General features: G+C 44.1%; 1 protein-coding gene across 1 annotated transcript; it reads left to right on the top strand.

Moving 5' to 3' along the window:
- The first annotated feature begins 298 nt into the window (after positions 1 to 298).
- Positions 299 to 14,507, top strand: LOC132480448 (zinc finger protein 256-like). The gene is made up of 3 exons (XM_060084689.1): positions 299 to 555; positions 2,739 to 2,865; positions 9,634 to 14,507. The coding sequence occupies exons 1-3, from the start codon at positions 523 to 525 to the stop codon at positions 11,451 to 11,453; spliced, it is 1,980 nt and encodes a 659-aa protein (XP_059940672.1). The 5' UTR covers positions 299 to 522; the 3' UTR covers positions 11,454 to 14,507.
- The last annotated feature ends 1,866 nt before the right edge of the window (positions 14,508 to 16,373 follow it).

Raw genomic sequence — 16,373 nt, 5'->3', positions numbered from 1 at the left:
ACAGTTAGTATTCCTGAAACATCTGAGTGCACTCTCTTTAAGAAGAGGCAATGCCCGTCCTCCGTCTCTGGACTTTGGTTGGTTTTCCTAGCGGTAAGTCCTCGCGGTGTAGCTTTGCCTTTTCTCCAAGATGTCAGAGTTGTAACATACTGGACCTACGTTTGTGGATCTGTGGGAAATACATTACCCAGACGGCTGTGCGATGGGTGGCTGCGAAGATCAGCCAATTAAGGCAAGAGAAGCCGGGTTTTCCTGGGACGCATTAGCGTCAGGGCGGGACTTCCGGCCGCCTCGTTGTGGACGTCATTTTGAATGTGCTTGAGCGTTTTCACAATTTGAAAGCTTTGGTTACCGGTGCTGGGAAGAGGTGACGAGACTGAGAAGGTACCCGCTGCACAGAGGCGGGTCTGAGGCTCGGCGACGCCGCCTGGGGTCACCGCACCAGGCCCGGGAGAGTGACCGCCGTGCCCGCGTCTCGTTTCCTCTCCCGCAGCTCCGGCCCCGCTCCGCCCACAGAGTCCGATGGCGGCGGCAGCGCCGAGGGACACGCGTCAGGTAAACGCTCGTCCTCCGACCACTCACCACCCTCACCCTACCAGACACCAAAGCCCCCAGTGCGGGGCGCCTGCTCACGTGCCCGCAGCCCAGGCCCCGGTGTCCAGGACGGTGAGGCGGCCGTGGGTGGGGCCCTGTTTCTTCTGACTGTGCTGGCGCGTGGCAGAGGGTCACAGGCGGAGGGACCGGCACCGTCACGTGCAGAGGTTTGGAGGTCTGACTGATCAGGGACTGGGGCAATTCTCGATTTTTTTCTGCTAGGATCAAGATGCTGCTGCCCAGAGTTAAGCTTGCAGCGTTGCTGCATGAAAAGTTGGCCGGTTATGAGACTTCCCTGGCGGTCCAGTGGTTAGGTCTCGGCTCTCTCACTGCTAAGGGCGGGTTTCAATCCCCGGTCGGGGAACTAAGATCCCACAAGCCGCATGGTGTGGCCAAAAAAAAAAAAAGTTAGCCGTTTATTACACAGGTGATATAGGGTTGAATCGCAGGTGGGAAGTGATGTCACCCAGACCAAAATAGGCTTCCTCTGGCCGCGAAGAATAGAACAAATCAGGGGGGTAAGGGAGGAGACAGGAAGCACAGACGGATTAATAGCAATAGCCTAGGTGAGTGTTGATGGACCAGAGTGACTGTCTTGGATATGCGAGAAGTGGTTGAATTCTGGATCAATTTTTTGAGAAGGGACAAAGCAAATTGTGGGTGTTGCTGGTGCCAAGAGAAAAGAAGTAGTGAGGGATGACCCTAGGGGTGTTGGTCCTAGTAGACGAAGGGAAGGAAGACCCATGAGCTGGATGGGGACGTCAGCAGCAGGTTAATTTTTCTTGGGAATGTTATACGTTTGTTTGGGCTCTATTAAGAGTCTGAGATGTTTCAGAGAAGAGTGAGTAGTGGGCAGTGGGCAGGCAGGTCTGGAAAACTGGGGAAGGCGTTCAGGAATGGAAACTTTCAAAAGTGATGGCCATTGTGTGGACCAGGGTGGAGCTGTGGATCACATTTAGGAGGAGATGCAGGTTATAGTGGCCACAGTATTAGTAGGTCAGAAAGACTGGTGTGTGCTGAGGAGTGGTTCTCTGGCTCAGGGCCTGGTTGGTTTGCTGGGCATTGCAGACCCGAGTGAGGTGGAGAAGTGGCGGTGGGAACGGTATGGGAGAGAGGTTGATCTGGCGGGAGGCCGAGGCTTCCATGGGACGAGTGGACAAGTGACGGCTGAGGAGACTTAGGAGTCGTTGAGACAAGAAGGCAGTGAGACTGGGTCTGTTGCTTATTTAGTATTACTGCTGTGTGGCTTCTCCAGAATTTTGTGGTGAGCTTTGACGGGGTCTGGGACGTTTGAGGCTTGCCAGTGGATCTGGTCTGCGGCAAATGTCGTCATTTGTGGGTCACTGTGCCTGGCAGGGAGGTTTTTAGGACTGGGTTTGTTTGTTTGTTTGTTTGTTTATTTCAGAGGTTGAGTGGAGAGAGAGAGAAGTGTTGTGGCTGCTGAAAGGGCAGAACTGGCAGTAAGAAAGTTGACGAGAGTTGAAGGAATATGAAATTCACCGTGGTTCTGGGTGGCTAACACTGAACCAAGGATTAGAGGCAGTTGGGGAGATCTTGTAAGCAGCGTTTGTGGCTTACTCCGGTGTTGGATCCATCAGAGGACTGGGGTTGTACCAAATCTTGTCTGAATTTCTTAGCCCTCTCTGGATGCCAAGCGCCAAATGTGTGGGTATGTTCAGGGAGAATTCTGTGGTGTGGTGCAGGGATGCAGCAGTGCTGTGGAAGCGCAACTGTAGGGTCAATTGTGAGAGAAATGTCATCTACAGAATCGTGTGCACGTGGAGAGGAAGTGTGAGCTGATGGCCCCCAGGCCCTGGTGTTGAGGCTTTACTGGTGAAGCATGAGCTGACATTTGGCTGTGTCTCGATTCCCACAATTTGGGAGACTCCAGGGGAATTGCTTGGCTGGAGGGACGGGATATTACCGGCCAAGCCCAGAGCTTAGATGGCATCTGGGTGCCACCCCCCTGCCAGTTACTGCTGAGGGCTGAACACAGTGGTAAAACGGGATGATGAAGAGAGAGCAGGCATCAGTGGCCAGGGCCTGGTATCTCCTCTGAGGTGGGGAGCTCCAGTGGAGGATGGGAATGGCATAGGTGTGTGGGGAGATGTGTTGTGATTTCTCATGTGTCCCCTTTGTGACAGGTTGGTGTGACCTTTGAAGACATTGCTGTGTACTTCTCCTGGGAGGAATGGCGGCTCCTTGATGAGGCTCAGATATGCCTGTACCTTGATGTGATGCTGGAGAACTACGCACTTATATCCTCACTGGGTAAGACCCTCCCCCTCCCCAGTGACCTGGGCTAGCGTCTGTATTCTGCCTCACCGCCCCCAGAAGGTGCTCTGTGCTGCATGTGGTGTAGGCACTGCTTGCTTCCCCAGTGTTCTGGGTAGTTGTGGTAGTTATTAGGGCTGGGGTGTTTGCACTACCCTCTTTTCGCCCCTACAGCCCTAATTCCTGTTGTACCAAACCCTCATAGGGAAGGATTTGAGGTCAGTAGTCTTGCAGTAAGGCTAATGGATGCAGCTTGCTTGCCCTTTCCATGGATGCATCAGTGTGTCCAGATCCATGCAGTTTCTGTGGCCACTCCTGTGTCTGACAATTTCTCGTGCCTGCCTGTTTATGGAATTGCAGCCGCTGTCATGGTGACTACGTACGTGGACTACTATTGAACTCTATCCTATATACTTCTTTTTGTGATGTTTAGACCTCTTCTATCCATTTCATCCTGCCCCAACTTTATGGAGGTATAATTGACAAAATTTCTGCATTTAATATATATAACGTGATGATTTGATATACATATATATTATGAAATAATTACCATTGTGAAGTTAATTAACACACCTATCACCTGACATAATTACTTTTCTATGTGTGCGTGTATGAGAACACCTAGGATCTACTCTTTTAGCAAATTTCAAGTGTACGATACAGTGTTAATAAATAACTATAGTGGACTTCCCTGGTTGCACAGTGGTTAAGAATCCACCTGACAATGCAGGGGACCTGGGTTCGAGCCCTGGTCCAGGAAGATCCCATATGCCGTGGAGAACTAAGCCTGTGTGCCACAACTACTGAGCCTGCGCTTTAGAGCCCTCAAGCCATAACTACTGAGTCCACGTGCTGCAACTACTGAAGCCCATGCTCCACAACAAGAGAAGCCACTGCAATGAGAAGCCCGCGCACTGCGATGAAGAGTAACCCCTGCTCCCTGTAACTAAATCCCACATGCAGCAAGAAGACCCAATGCAGCCAAAATAAATAAATTACTTAATTAATATAGAAAAAAAATAAAAATAAATAACTATAGTCACTATGCTACACATTCGATCCTTAGAACTTACTCATCTTATAACTGAAAGTGTTTTTGACCAACATCTCCCCATTTCTTTAACCCTCAATATCTGGCATTCTGCTTTATGTTTCTCTAAGTTTTACTTTTTTTAAGAGTCTATATATAAGTAATATACAGTATTTGTCTTTCTCTCTGTGGCTTATTTCACTTAGCATAATGTCCTCTAGGTTCATCCTTGTTGCAAGTGGCAGTTTTTCCTTTTTCATGGCTGAGTATTTGTACACACATATGCATGGGAAAGTTGGTGCGTGTGTCTATGTGTATATCGTATTTTCTGTATCATTTCATCCCCTGATGAACACCTTATAATGTTTCCATATCTTGGCTCTTCTGAATAATGCTGCACTATTATATATGTATATGTATGTGCGTGTGTATGTATATATATATATATCTATTTGTATACATGCACGTGCATGTGTTTCATGGAGATACTGGTTTTGTTCCTGTTGGCCATCTGTATGTCTTTTGGAAAGATGTCTCTTCAGCTCCTCTGCCCATTTTTAACTTGGGTTGTTTTGGTTTTGTTATTGTTGAGTTGTGTGAGTTCTTTATATATTTTGGATAGTAACCCATTATTACATATATCACTTGCAGATATCTTCTCCCACTCAATAGGGTGTCTTTTTTTTGGGCGGGGGGTGGGGGGGTGGTTTGCTGCATGGCATGCAGGATCTTAGTTCCCCAACCAAGGATCGAACCCGTGCCCCTTGCAGTGGAAAGGCAGTCTTAACCACTGGACTGCCAGGGAAGTCCCAGGATGTCTTTTCATTTTATTGATGGTTTCCTTTGCCGTGCAGAAGCTTTTTGGTTTGATGTAATCCCATTTGTTTATTTTTTCCTTTGTTTCCCTTCCCTGAAGAGACATATCTAGAAAGTTATTGATTGGTAAGACCGATGTCAAAGAGTGTGCTGCCTGTGTTTTCTTCTGGGAGTTTTATGGTTTCAGATATTACATTCAAGTTTTTAATTCTTTTTGCGTTGACTTTTGTGTATGATGTGAGATAGAGATCTAGTTTAATTTCTTTGCATGTGACTGTCTAGTTTTCCCAACACCATTTATTGAAGACCTTTCTTCATTGTATGTTTTTTTCTCCTTTATCAATCTTAATTGTCCACATATCTGTGGGTTTATTTCTGGATTCCCAATTCTGTTTCTTTTGATGTATGTATATGTTTTTCTGCCAATACCATGCTGTTTTGATTACTATGGCTTTGTAATATAGTTTGAAATCAGGGGGTGTGATACCTATAGCTTTGTTTTTGTTGTTGTTTGGGGGTTTTTTTGTTTTTTGGTGTTTGTTTATTTCTTTGTTTGGGCCATGTAGTGTGGCTTGTTGGATCTTCGTTACTGGACCAGGGATTGAACCCGGGCCACTGCAGTGAAAGCGCTGAGTCCTAACCACTGGATTGCCAGGGAATTCCCCTAGCTTGGTTTTGTTTTTGTTTTTGTTTTTGTTTTTTTTTTGCGGTACGCTGGCCTCTCACTGTTGTGGCCTCTCCCGTTGTGGAGCACAGGCTCCGGATGCGCAGGCTCAGCAGCCATGGCTCACGGGCCCAGCCGCTCCACGGCATTTGGGATCTTCCTGAACCAGGTCATGAACCCATGTCCCCTGCATCGGCAGGTGGACTCTCAACCACTGTGCCACCAGGGAAGCCCTGATTTTTTTTTTTTTTTTTTTTTTAATTTCAGGTTGCTTTGGCTATTTGTGATCTTTTGTGGTTTTATATAAATTGTAGAATTTTTTGTTTTATTTCTGTGAAAAATGTCATTGGGATTTCAATAGGGATTACATTCAATCTGTAGATTTCTTTAGGTAATATGGACATTTTATTTTATTTATTTTTATAAATTCATTTTTTTATGGGATTTCAATAGGGATTGCATTCAATCTGTAAATTGCTTTAGGTAATATAGACATTTTATTTTATTTCGTGTTTTTTTTTTTTTAGCTGTGTTGGGTCCTCACTGCACACGGGCTTTCTCTAGTTGCGGCAATCGGGGGCTACTCTTCATTTCAGTACGTGGGCTTTTCATTGCAGTGGCTTCTCTTGCTGCAGAGCACAGGCTCTAGGTGTGTGGGCTTCAGCAGCTGTGGCATGTGGGCTCAGTAGTTGTGGCTCACAGGCTCTAGAGCACAGGCTCAGTAGTTGTGGCGCATGGGCTTAGTTGCTCCGCGGCATGTGGGATCTTCCCGGACCAGGGCTCGAACCTGTGTTCCCTGCACTGGCAGGCGGATTCTCAACCACTGCGCCACCAGGGAAGCCCCTATTTAGTTTTTATAAATTTATTTATTATTTATTATTATTATTATTATTTTTGTCTGCGTTGGGTCTTCTTGCTGCGTGCAGGCTTTCTCTACTTGCGGCGATTGGGGCTACTCTTCATTGCGGTGCGTGGGCTTCTTATTGTGGTGGCTTTTCTTGTTGTGGAGCATAGGCTCTAGGCGTGTGGGCTTCAGTAGTTGTGGTGTGTGGGCTCAGTAGTTGTGGCTCGCGAGCTCTGAAGCACAGACTCAGTAGTTGTGGCACACTGGCTTAGTTGCTCTGTGGCAAGTGGGATCTTCCTGGACCAGGGCTCGAACCCATGTCCTCTGCATTGGCAGGCGGAGTCTTAACCACTGCGCCACCGGGGAAGTCCCAATATGGACTTTTTTTTTTTTTTTAAGTATATTTATTTATTTATTTATTTAGGCTGTGCCGGGTCTTAGTTGTGGCATGCGGACTCTTAGTTGCAGCATGCATGTGAGATCTAGTTCTCCGACCAGGGATTGAACCCAGGCCCCCTGCATTGGGAGCTCAGTCTTACCCACTGGACCCCCAGGGAAGTCCCTAATATGGACCTTTTAACAATGTTAATTCATCCAATCAATGAGCATGGAATATCTTTCCATTTGTTTGAAAAGATTTCTTTTTCAATCTTTCAATAATGTCTTATAGTTTTCATTGTACAGGTCTTTATCCGTAGTTAAGTTTATACCTATGTATTTTATTCTTTTTGTTGCCATTTAAATGAGGTTGTTTTCTTAATTCCTTTTTTTTTTTGCTAGCTCATTGCTCGAGTTTAGACATTCAACTGAGTTTTGTATGTTGACTTTGTACTCTGCAATTTTATGTGTTGATTATTTCTAATAGTTTTTTGGTGGAGTCTTTAGAGTTTTCTATGTGTAAAATTATGTTATCTGCAAATAGTGAAAATTTTACATCTTCCTTTCCACTTTAGATGCCTTTTGTTTTTCTTGCCTTACTGCTCTGGCTAGGACTTCCAATACTGTGTTGAAGAAGAATGGAGATAGTGGACATCCTTTTTTTGTTCCTGATTTTAGAGAGATAGCTTTTGACTTTTCACCATTGAGTTTGATGTCAGCTGAGGGGTTTTTCATATATGGCCTTTATTATGTTGAGGTATGTTCCTTTATCCAATTCTTTCAGAGTTGTTAATCATAAATACATGATGAATCTTGCCAGATACATTTTCTGTATCTATTGAGATGATCATATGGTTTTAATCCTTCATTTTGTTAATGTGATGTATCACATTGATTGATTTGTAGATGTTGAACCATCCTTGCATCCCTGGAATAATCATGGTGTACGGTCCTTTTAATGTTGTATTTAGTTTACTAATACTTTGTTCAGTATTTTTGCATCTGTGTTCATCAGAGATGTTGTCCTATAATTTTCTTTTTTTGTATTGTCTTCGTCTGTTTTTGGTATCGGGTGATGTTAGCCTAGTAAAATGAGTTAGGAAGCATTCCTTTTTCTTCAATATTTTGGAAGAGTTTGAAAAGGATAGGTATTTAATCTTCTTCGAGTGTTTGGTAGATGTCAACTGTGAAGCCAAGATTTTTATTTTTCTATAAATGCCTACATTAGGCATTTATTTATCTAAATTTCCTTCTTTGAACTGCTTTTGCTGTGTCCCATAAGTTTTGGTACTTTGTGTTTCTGTTTTCATTTGTCTTAAGGTGTTTTTTTGTTTCTTCTGAGACCTATTGTTTTTTCATGATTGTGTTGTTTAATTTACACATATTTGTGAATTTCCCCACTTGTGTTACTGATTTCTTGTTTCATACCATTGTGGTCAGCAAAGATACCTTGTATTATTTCTATCTCCTTAAATTTGTTAGATCTGGTCTTATAACCTCTAACATATGATCTGCTCTAGGGAATGTTCTTTTGTTGTTGTTGTTTGTTTGGGGTTTTTTTATTTTTATTTTTTAGGGAGTGTTCTGTGTGCACTTGAGAATGTGTATTCTGCTGCATTTGGATGGTATGTTTTGTATATGTCCATTTGATCTAAAGTATAGTTCCAGTGCAAAGTTTTCCTGTTGAATTTCTGTCTGGATGATCTACCTTTTGTTGAAAGGAGAATTTTGAAGTCCCTTATTATTGTGTTCCTGTCTATTTCTGCCTTCAGATTGGTTAATATTTGATTCATATATTTTTGTGCTCCAATGTTAGTTGCATATACACTTACCATTGTTATAGTCTCTTGATGAATTAACTCCTTTATCATTATATCACGAACCTCTTTGTCTGTTGTGGCAGATTTTCACTTAATGTTCATTTTGTCTGATATAAGTATAGCTACTCATGCTGGCTTTTGGTTTTCCATTTGCATGAAATGTCTTTATGTTGCCTTCACTTTCAGCCTATGTGTGTCCTTAATCCTGAAGTGAGTCTTTTTTTGGCAGTGTATGATTGGGTCTTGTTCTTTTATCGATTTGGCTGCTTGGGTTTTTTTGTTTTGTTTTTTGTTTTTGGCCACACCACATGGCATGTGGAATCTTAGTTCCCCGACCAGGGATCAAACCCATGCCCCTTGTGGTGGAAGCATGGAGTCTTAACCACTGGACCGCTAGGGAAGTCCTTGCTGCTGTTTTCTTTTTCTTTTCTTTTCTTTTTTTTTTTTTTTTTGCGGTATGCGGGCCTCTCACTGTTGTGGCCTCTCCCATTGCGGAGCACAGGCTCCGGACGCGCAGGCTCAGTGGCCATGGCTCACGGGCCCAGCCGCTCCGTGGCATGTGGGATCCTCCCGGACCGGGGCACGAACCCTTGTCCCTTGCATCGGCAGGCGGAGTCTCAACCACTGCGCCACCAGGGAGGCCCCTCTTTTTATTTTGAAATAAATAAATGAATGAATGAATGAATGGCTGCATTGGGTCTTCGTTGCTGCACATGGGCTTTCTCTAGTTGTGGTGAGCGGGTGCTACTTTTCGTTGTGGTGCATGGGCTTCTCATTGCGGTGGCTTCTCTTATTGCAGAGCATGGGCTCAAGGTGCATGGGCTTCAGTAGTTGCAGCATGTGGGCTCAGTAGTTGTGGCATGCGTGCTCAGTAGTTGTGGCACATGGGCTCAGTGGTTGTGTCTCACAGGCTCTAGAACGCGGCCTCGGTAGTTGTGGTACACGGCTTAGTTGCTCTGTGGTAAGTGTGATCTCCCTGGACCAGGGCTTGAACCCGTGTCCCCTGCATTGGCAGGCAGATTCTTAACCACTGCACCACCAGGGAAGTCCCCTTGCTGCTGTTTTTGAATTGTAGAATTTTGTAAGGACTTACTGTTGCCACCTTGTTAATTGTTTTCTGGCTGTTTTGTAGTTGAGACAGGTGCACATCTGTGATGAGCTTGACCCTTCCCTATAGTCGACATGCACTTGACCAGCATTTCTTTCTGTTCAGGTTGCTGCTGTGGAGCAGAGGCTGCAGAGGCACCTTCTGAACAGATCGCTTCTCTAGGCGTGTCACAGGCTAGGACTCCCAAGGCAGCTTTGTGTTCCCAGAAGACGCACCCCTGTGAGATGTGTGGTCCAGTCTTGAGAAACGTTTTCCACTTGGCTGAGGATCAGGAAACACAGCACAGCCAGAAACTGTTGAGGTGTGGGGCGTGCGTGAAACTATTTCATTTTAGTGCAAACTTTAAACAGCACCAGGAGCAGCACATGGGAGAGAAAACTCTCAGAAGCAGTGTGGATGAGGCCTCGTTTGTGAAGAGCTGCAGGTTCCATGTGTCACAGAAGCCATTTACCTATAGGGAGTTTGAAAAGGACTTCCTGACTATTGTGGGACATCTGCAGCAACAGGCCACTTGTACTGTCGAGAAGCCAAACACAATCACCCAGTGCGGGTCAACTTCACAAGGCAGGAGAAGTCATCACACCTGGGGAGAATGCAAGAAAGCCCTCAGCCCCAAACACACACTTCTTCAGGACCAGGGGTTCCACACTGGAAGACCTTGTTTTGTGTGCAGTGAGTGTGGGAAAACATTCAGGTACAAATCCTCATTTGTTGTACACCAGAGAGTCCACGCTGGAGAAAGGCTTCATGTGTGTGGTGAATCTGGAAAATCCTTTAGGCAGAGCTCAACCGTCAGTCAACATCAAAGCATTCATACTGGGGCAAGGCAGTACAAGTGCAGCAAATGTGGGAAATCCTTACCCTACAAATCTGTCCTCATTTCTCCCCACACATGGTGCAATGGAGAAAACAGTTACGTGTGCAGTGAATGTTCGAAATCTTTTACCTCTAGCTCAGCCCTCACTTATCATCAGAGATCTCACACAGGAGAAAGGCCTTATGAGTGTAGTGACTGTGGGAAATCTTTTATCTCTAGGCCTGCCCTCAGATACCATCAGAGATCTCACACAGGAGAAAGGCCTTATGAGTGCAGTGAATGTGGGAAGTCTTTTACCACTAGCTCTAACCTTCATTATCATCAAAGAGTTCACACTGGAGAAAGGCCTTATGAGTGCAGTGAATGTGGGAAATCTTTTAACAATAGGTGGGTTCTCATTCAACACCAGAGAGTTCACACAGGAGAAAGGCCTTATGAATGTAGTGAGTGTGGGAAGTTGTTTAAATATGGATCCCAATTGAATCAACACCAGAAAGCTCACACTGGTGAAAAGCCTTTTAAGTGCACTGAATGTGGGAAATCTTTTAACAATAGGTGGACACTCATTCAACACTGGAGAGTTCACACAGGAGAAAGGCCTTTCGAGTGCAGTGAATGTGGGAAATCCTTTAATCGGAGAAATAACCTCATTTTACACCAGAGAATTCATACAGGAGAAAGGCCTTACGTGTGCAATGAATGTGGGAAATCTTTTACCTTCAGCTCCAGCCTTCGTTACCATCAGAGAGCTCACACTGGAGAAAGACCTTATGAGTGCAGTGAATGTGGGAAATCTTTTATCTCTAGGTCTGACCTCCATTATCATCAGAGAGTTCATTCTGGAGAAAGACCTTATGAGTGTAACGAATGTGGGAAATCCTTTATCCAAAGAAATAACCTCATAATACATCAGAGAATTCACACAGGAGAAAGGCCTTATGAGTGCAGTGAATGTGGTAAATCTTTTACCTGTAGTTCCACTCTCCATTATCATCAGAGGGTTCACACTGGAGAAAGGCCTTATGTGTGCAGTGCATGTGGGAAATCTTTTATTACCACGTCCAAACTGCGTTGTCATCAGAGAGGTCACAGTGGAGAAAGGCCTTAAGAGTGCAGTGAACGTGGGAAACCTTTTACAGAAAGTCTCATATGAACTAACAAGTTCTGTTCCGAGAGTGAGTTTGTAAGTCCTATTTGTTCTTAAGTCCAACAGAGTTAGCCTAGGTACCCAACTAACACAATGAGCTATATAGTACTGTACTGTAATAGGTTTATAATACTGTTCGCACAAATAATACGTAAAAAACAAACAAAAAATAAAACATTTTTTTTTCTTTCTTTTTTTTTGCGGTATGCGGGCCTCTCACTGTCGTGGCCTCTCCCGTTGCAGAGCACAGGCTCCGGACGCGCAGGCCCAGCGGCCATGGCTCACGGGCCCAGCCGCTCCGCGGCATATGGGATCCTCCCAGATCGGGGCACGAACCCGTATCCCCTGCATCGGCAGGCGGACTCTCAACCACTGCGCCACCAGGGAGGCCCAAAATAAAACATTTTTAATCATACTTTACAGTACCTTGTAAAGTACAATACTACCAGCTCCATCACCATTGCTTTTTTTTTTTTAATCAAAAAAGGAAACAATTCAGTGTAAAGAAAGAAACCCAGAAGTTGTCTGAAAAAAGTGGGGCAAATGAACTCCTGAAAAAGTTCTGCATCTTGGTGATCACATTTATTGGAAGCGTTGGAGAAAATGAAACTGCCATTTAGCCTAAGAATTTGTGACTTATCTGAAAATCAACTTATTTCAGGAGTGGAAGAATTCTTGGTTTTTTCTTAATATCAAACTACGCCAGTTTCTCTTTTGAATATCTTCTACATTTAAAGAGGCAATCATACAAAATCTCATTTTCCACATAAGGTAGATTCTTTGTTTCAGCCAACTCTCAATGGTGGGGCAACTAGGACAACACCATCTCCCCAGGAAAAGAGCATTGGAATAGTCCATTTTGTTGATTTATATATTTTTTCATATGTTTGTTCATCAATTTCTATAGTTGTCACAGTTTCTTCCACATCTCCCAATATCATTTAAATGTAACCTGCCTTGAAGCTCTGTGTTGTTTCTCATTTTCACTCATCCAGGCTGAGCCTGATGAGATCCAGGGGCTTTTCTACAGTGTTCGTAGTTTGTTGCTGGTCCACATCGTCCAAAATCTTTCACATCACCTCTGCTTTTATACTTGTTCCTGGACATCCTGGGCTTGAAATAAAGAGACTGTACTACTATATACAGTACTGTACAGTAAGTACGCAAAAGCACAAGCACTTGTAGAGGATAAACACACGTTAAAATATACACCAGACACATGAACTAACTCGTGATTGGACATGGGAACGAATGTTCACATTTCGAAAGCTCACTACTTGAAGGTTCGTATGTAGGGGAGTTACTGTATAGGAAAATGTAACCTCTTTCAACACCAGAGAGTTCACACTACACAATGGCATAGATGGGCAGGAAATGTGCAGTTTCAGTGGTCAGTATAAGGGCACTTGAGGAAACTATCTGAGGAGCCATCTGTCTGAATTGACTCTCATACATCTGAGCATGCACAGTGGGGAGAATCCCCAGTTATGTGGGGAGGCCATTTTATCTCTACCGGCCAGCAGGCCCACACAGTGTGCATCAGTCACCAACCCAGTTTGCTCAGGGAAGCTGACTCTGTCCCCTACTCTGTTGGCCAAATTAGGAGTCGCCTGAGCCCTAGGGGATATTTCCCTCCTCTTTGATTACCTTGGGCATGGACCTGACCCAATGTTCTTCCATAGAACATCATTTGAGTTTTCTGGCAGCACTCCAACAAAGACTACAATTTTCAGGGACATGTTGGTGTCACGTGATACTTGTGTTGTGTCTTTCCAGCTTGCAAGTCACAGACTCTAGAAGTCTTGGCCACACATTGCCTTGGCTTGAATAATAACTAAGGCCTTTAAGTCCTCATTAATTTGGGGAGTTCTATTCCGGTGTAGGGTAGTTTATAAATGAGTACAAATTTGTGCTCTACAGGCATGAAGGGGGGAAGAAGATTTTATGGGTCACACGCTGTGCCTGAGGAGGGACAGCATGATGGCAGAAAACAGCTTGGCAATTTTTACCAAATTTGCATTGCTCCATAGAGCCTCCTAGGAAAGAAAGACTGCTGGGCTTTCTCTTCCTCATTTGAGGCCTGTATCCTATGTTTTTTATGAGTCTTGGATGACTCTAAGGAGGGGGACATGTGAGAATCTTAAGAGTGCTTCTGAGAGCCGCATGATTTTTTTCTCTTACTCAAGGTAGATATCACAGGGTATCCCAGCACTGTTGAGGGGATATTTTCCCCAGGTCTACAAAGATCCACATTCCCTGATGGCCACAAGTCACTGGGCTAGTCTCACTGGTTATAAGACTGTTGGTTCCAAGGGAAACCATAATAGGTATGGAAACCCTACTTTAGTAGGTAGTGGAGGAGTCTGCAGCCAGCTAGATGAAATGTTCCTCTTCTAAAAGTGTAGCCAGAAATGTTTCTGTGACCGCAGGATCTGTGTGTACACAAATCTTGGGACCTCTAGGCATGCTTATCTTGTGTAGCTGAGGACATTGTCAGAGAAATTAATCAGGTTTTGTGGATTGCTGTAGCCTCTCGGTGGTGTTTGCCTCAAGGCCCTTACTGCGCAGGGAAGAAAAAAGAGAAAAGGGGATTCATATTCTGAGGATGTGGCTCTCTAGACCCATGCAGCACTCCTCTTGACTTGGGTGGAGACGTTCATTGCTCCCTATATTTGCTGCTACTGAGACAAGACTGACCTTCCAGAGGGCATGAGGAGAGAGATGCTGGAGTCAATACAGGGTTGCCCAACCTATTTTCCATAAAGAGTGGGACATCGGTTTTTTTCTTCTTTTTTATCAAGCTAATTTTTAAAGCCTTATAAAGATATAATTTACATGTACTCAACAGCTTATATTTAAAGTGTACAGTTTGATAGCTGTTGACATAGGTATGAACCTCTGAAAACATCATCCTAGTCCCGATAATGACCATATATGTCATTTACTTCATGTCTTTTTATAATCTCTTCTTACTTTTCCAGCTTCTCCAGGTAACCATTGGTTTACTTTCCCTTACAATCGATAACCTTTGCATCTTTTTGTATTTATATGCTTGGAATAATAAGCTGTTTATTTTTTTCTGATTTCCTTTATGTTTTGTAATTACTTTGAGATATGGGTAGCTCATCTCTTTTTTTTTTTGAGTAATATTCTTATCCTTGGATATACCACTGTTGGTTTACTTATCCATCTCTTTATGGGTCTTTAGGTTATTTCTAGGTTGTGACTATTGGAAATAAACCTGTTACAAACATTTGTGTCAGTTTATATGGATGTGTGTTTCTTTGATCTTGTGCCAGTAACTTAAAGTGGAGTGTCTGAGTCACAGGGTAGATCTAAAGTGACTGTACTTTTTTTTGCATATTAACCAGCAGTATGTTAGAGAGTTCCATTTCTTTCACATCCCTGCCAGGGCTTGATATGGTTAATCTTTTATGTCAGCCTTTTCATAAGTGTATAGTGCTCTCTCAGTGTGGTTTTAATTTCATTTTTCTAATGATTCATGATTTTGAGCATTTTGCAGGTCTTTGCCACCTGTATGTATGTATGTGTATATATATATATATATACATATATATATATTTGTGTGTGTGTGTATGCGTGTGCTGTTTCAGTTCTTGTTATTTGCTTATTTTTTTAAAATATGCATTATGGCTGTTTCCCGTTTCATTTACAAATAAGACATCGAAACAACAAAGACATGTGGAACTTCACTCATTCTTAAATGAAGTGAGCAACATTTGCCATACAGAATAATTGTTTTTAATACAGGTAGGATATACCTGTATTAAGGTAGGATTTTTCCTCACATTTTCTGTGTTGTGCAAAATGTCATGACCACAAATCCCACACATGTTTAAGATCAGTATGTATTATTAACATAATCTCCATCACTTAAGTCCAGGCATTCAGTAATACATTAAATATAGTCCTGCTTTGTAGTATTTCCCAATTTCTGAAGTGTAAATTCTCCCACCACTCATTTGGAATGTGATCAGAGAAGGAACTGAAAAATTCTACTCAAGGTCCCCCAGGTTTTTTGATGGAAAACTAAACTTAGCATGTGCAGGAGGAGACTTTACAAGGCCAGGCAGACAACAGCTGCGGGGGCTGCGGGCTGGTTGGAGGCTCAGACGCCTCAGAGACATAATTCTGACTGGCCAGGGGGAGGTATGTCCCTGAACATCCTGGGGGGTCAGTGGAAACTCTAGTTGGCCTCACCTTGTTAGTGACAAGGTATCAGAGCAGTCACACTATCCTGAGTTGCCTCTTCTGACCCCACCAGTTACCTTGCAAGGGATTCTCACCCTCTGAACTCTCCAAAGTTCGTTTCATCTCTACCTTTCTGTAATTGTTGACTGTTTATTTCCAACTGTGTTTACCTTCTATGGGTCTCCCCACCTACTTGGATACTATTTCAGACACCTGCACCCCAGGACCGCATTCTAGATGCAGGGCCACTGCCTACCTTCACGGTTTAGGCAGTGTTTCATAAGTACTGGGGCTGGGAGTGTGCAGGGCAGGGGTCTGGCGCACGCTTTCTCTGCTCTACACCTTAAGAAGGACCTGGTTACATCTTTTCCTCCAAGATGCACATGTGTCAAGTCAGCGGGGACACCTGTGATCTGAGGTTGCATCTCTAAACAGAGGGAGGAGGAGTACAGGTTTGGTGGTGATGGAGGACCACAGCAGGGAGAGCCAGACCCACAATGCTGGGTGGGAAGGCTGGGACAGTGCAGGGACCAAAGGAGACACCTAGCATTTGTCTGCCCCATGTGGAGACTCAGGAAGGACCCACTGGGCTGAATCCCTGCTTCTCCCTCTAGAAGCTAATCGTCTAAGGCTGTGTCCTTCCCAGAGTTCTGGTAGATCTGCCCCTGG

The sequence above is a fragment of the Mesoplodon densirostris genome, chromosome 19, assembly GCF_025265405.1.
Source record: "Mesoplodon densirostris isolate mMesDen1 chromosome 19, mMesDen1 primary haplotype, whole genome shotgun sequence".
Taxonomy (NCBI): domain Eukaryota; kingdom Metazoa; phylum Chordata; class Mammalia; order Artiodactyla; family Ziphiidae; genus Mesoplodon; species Mesoplodon densirostris.
This window is presented reverse-complemented; position numbering and strand designations above follow the sequence as displayed.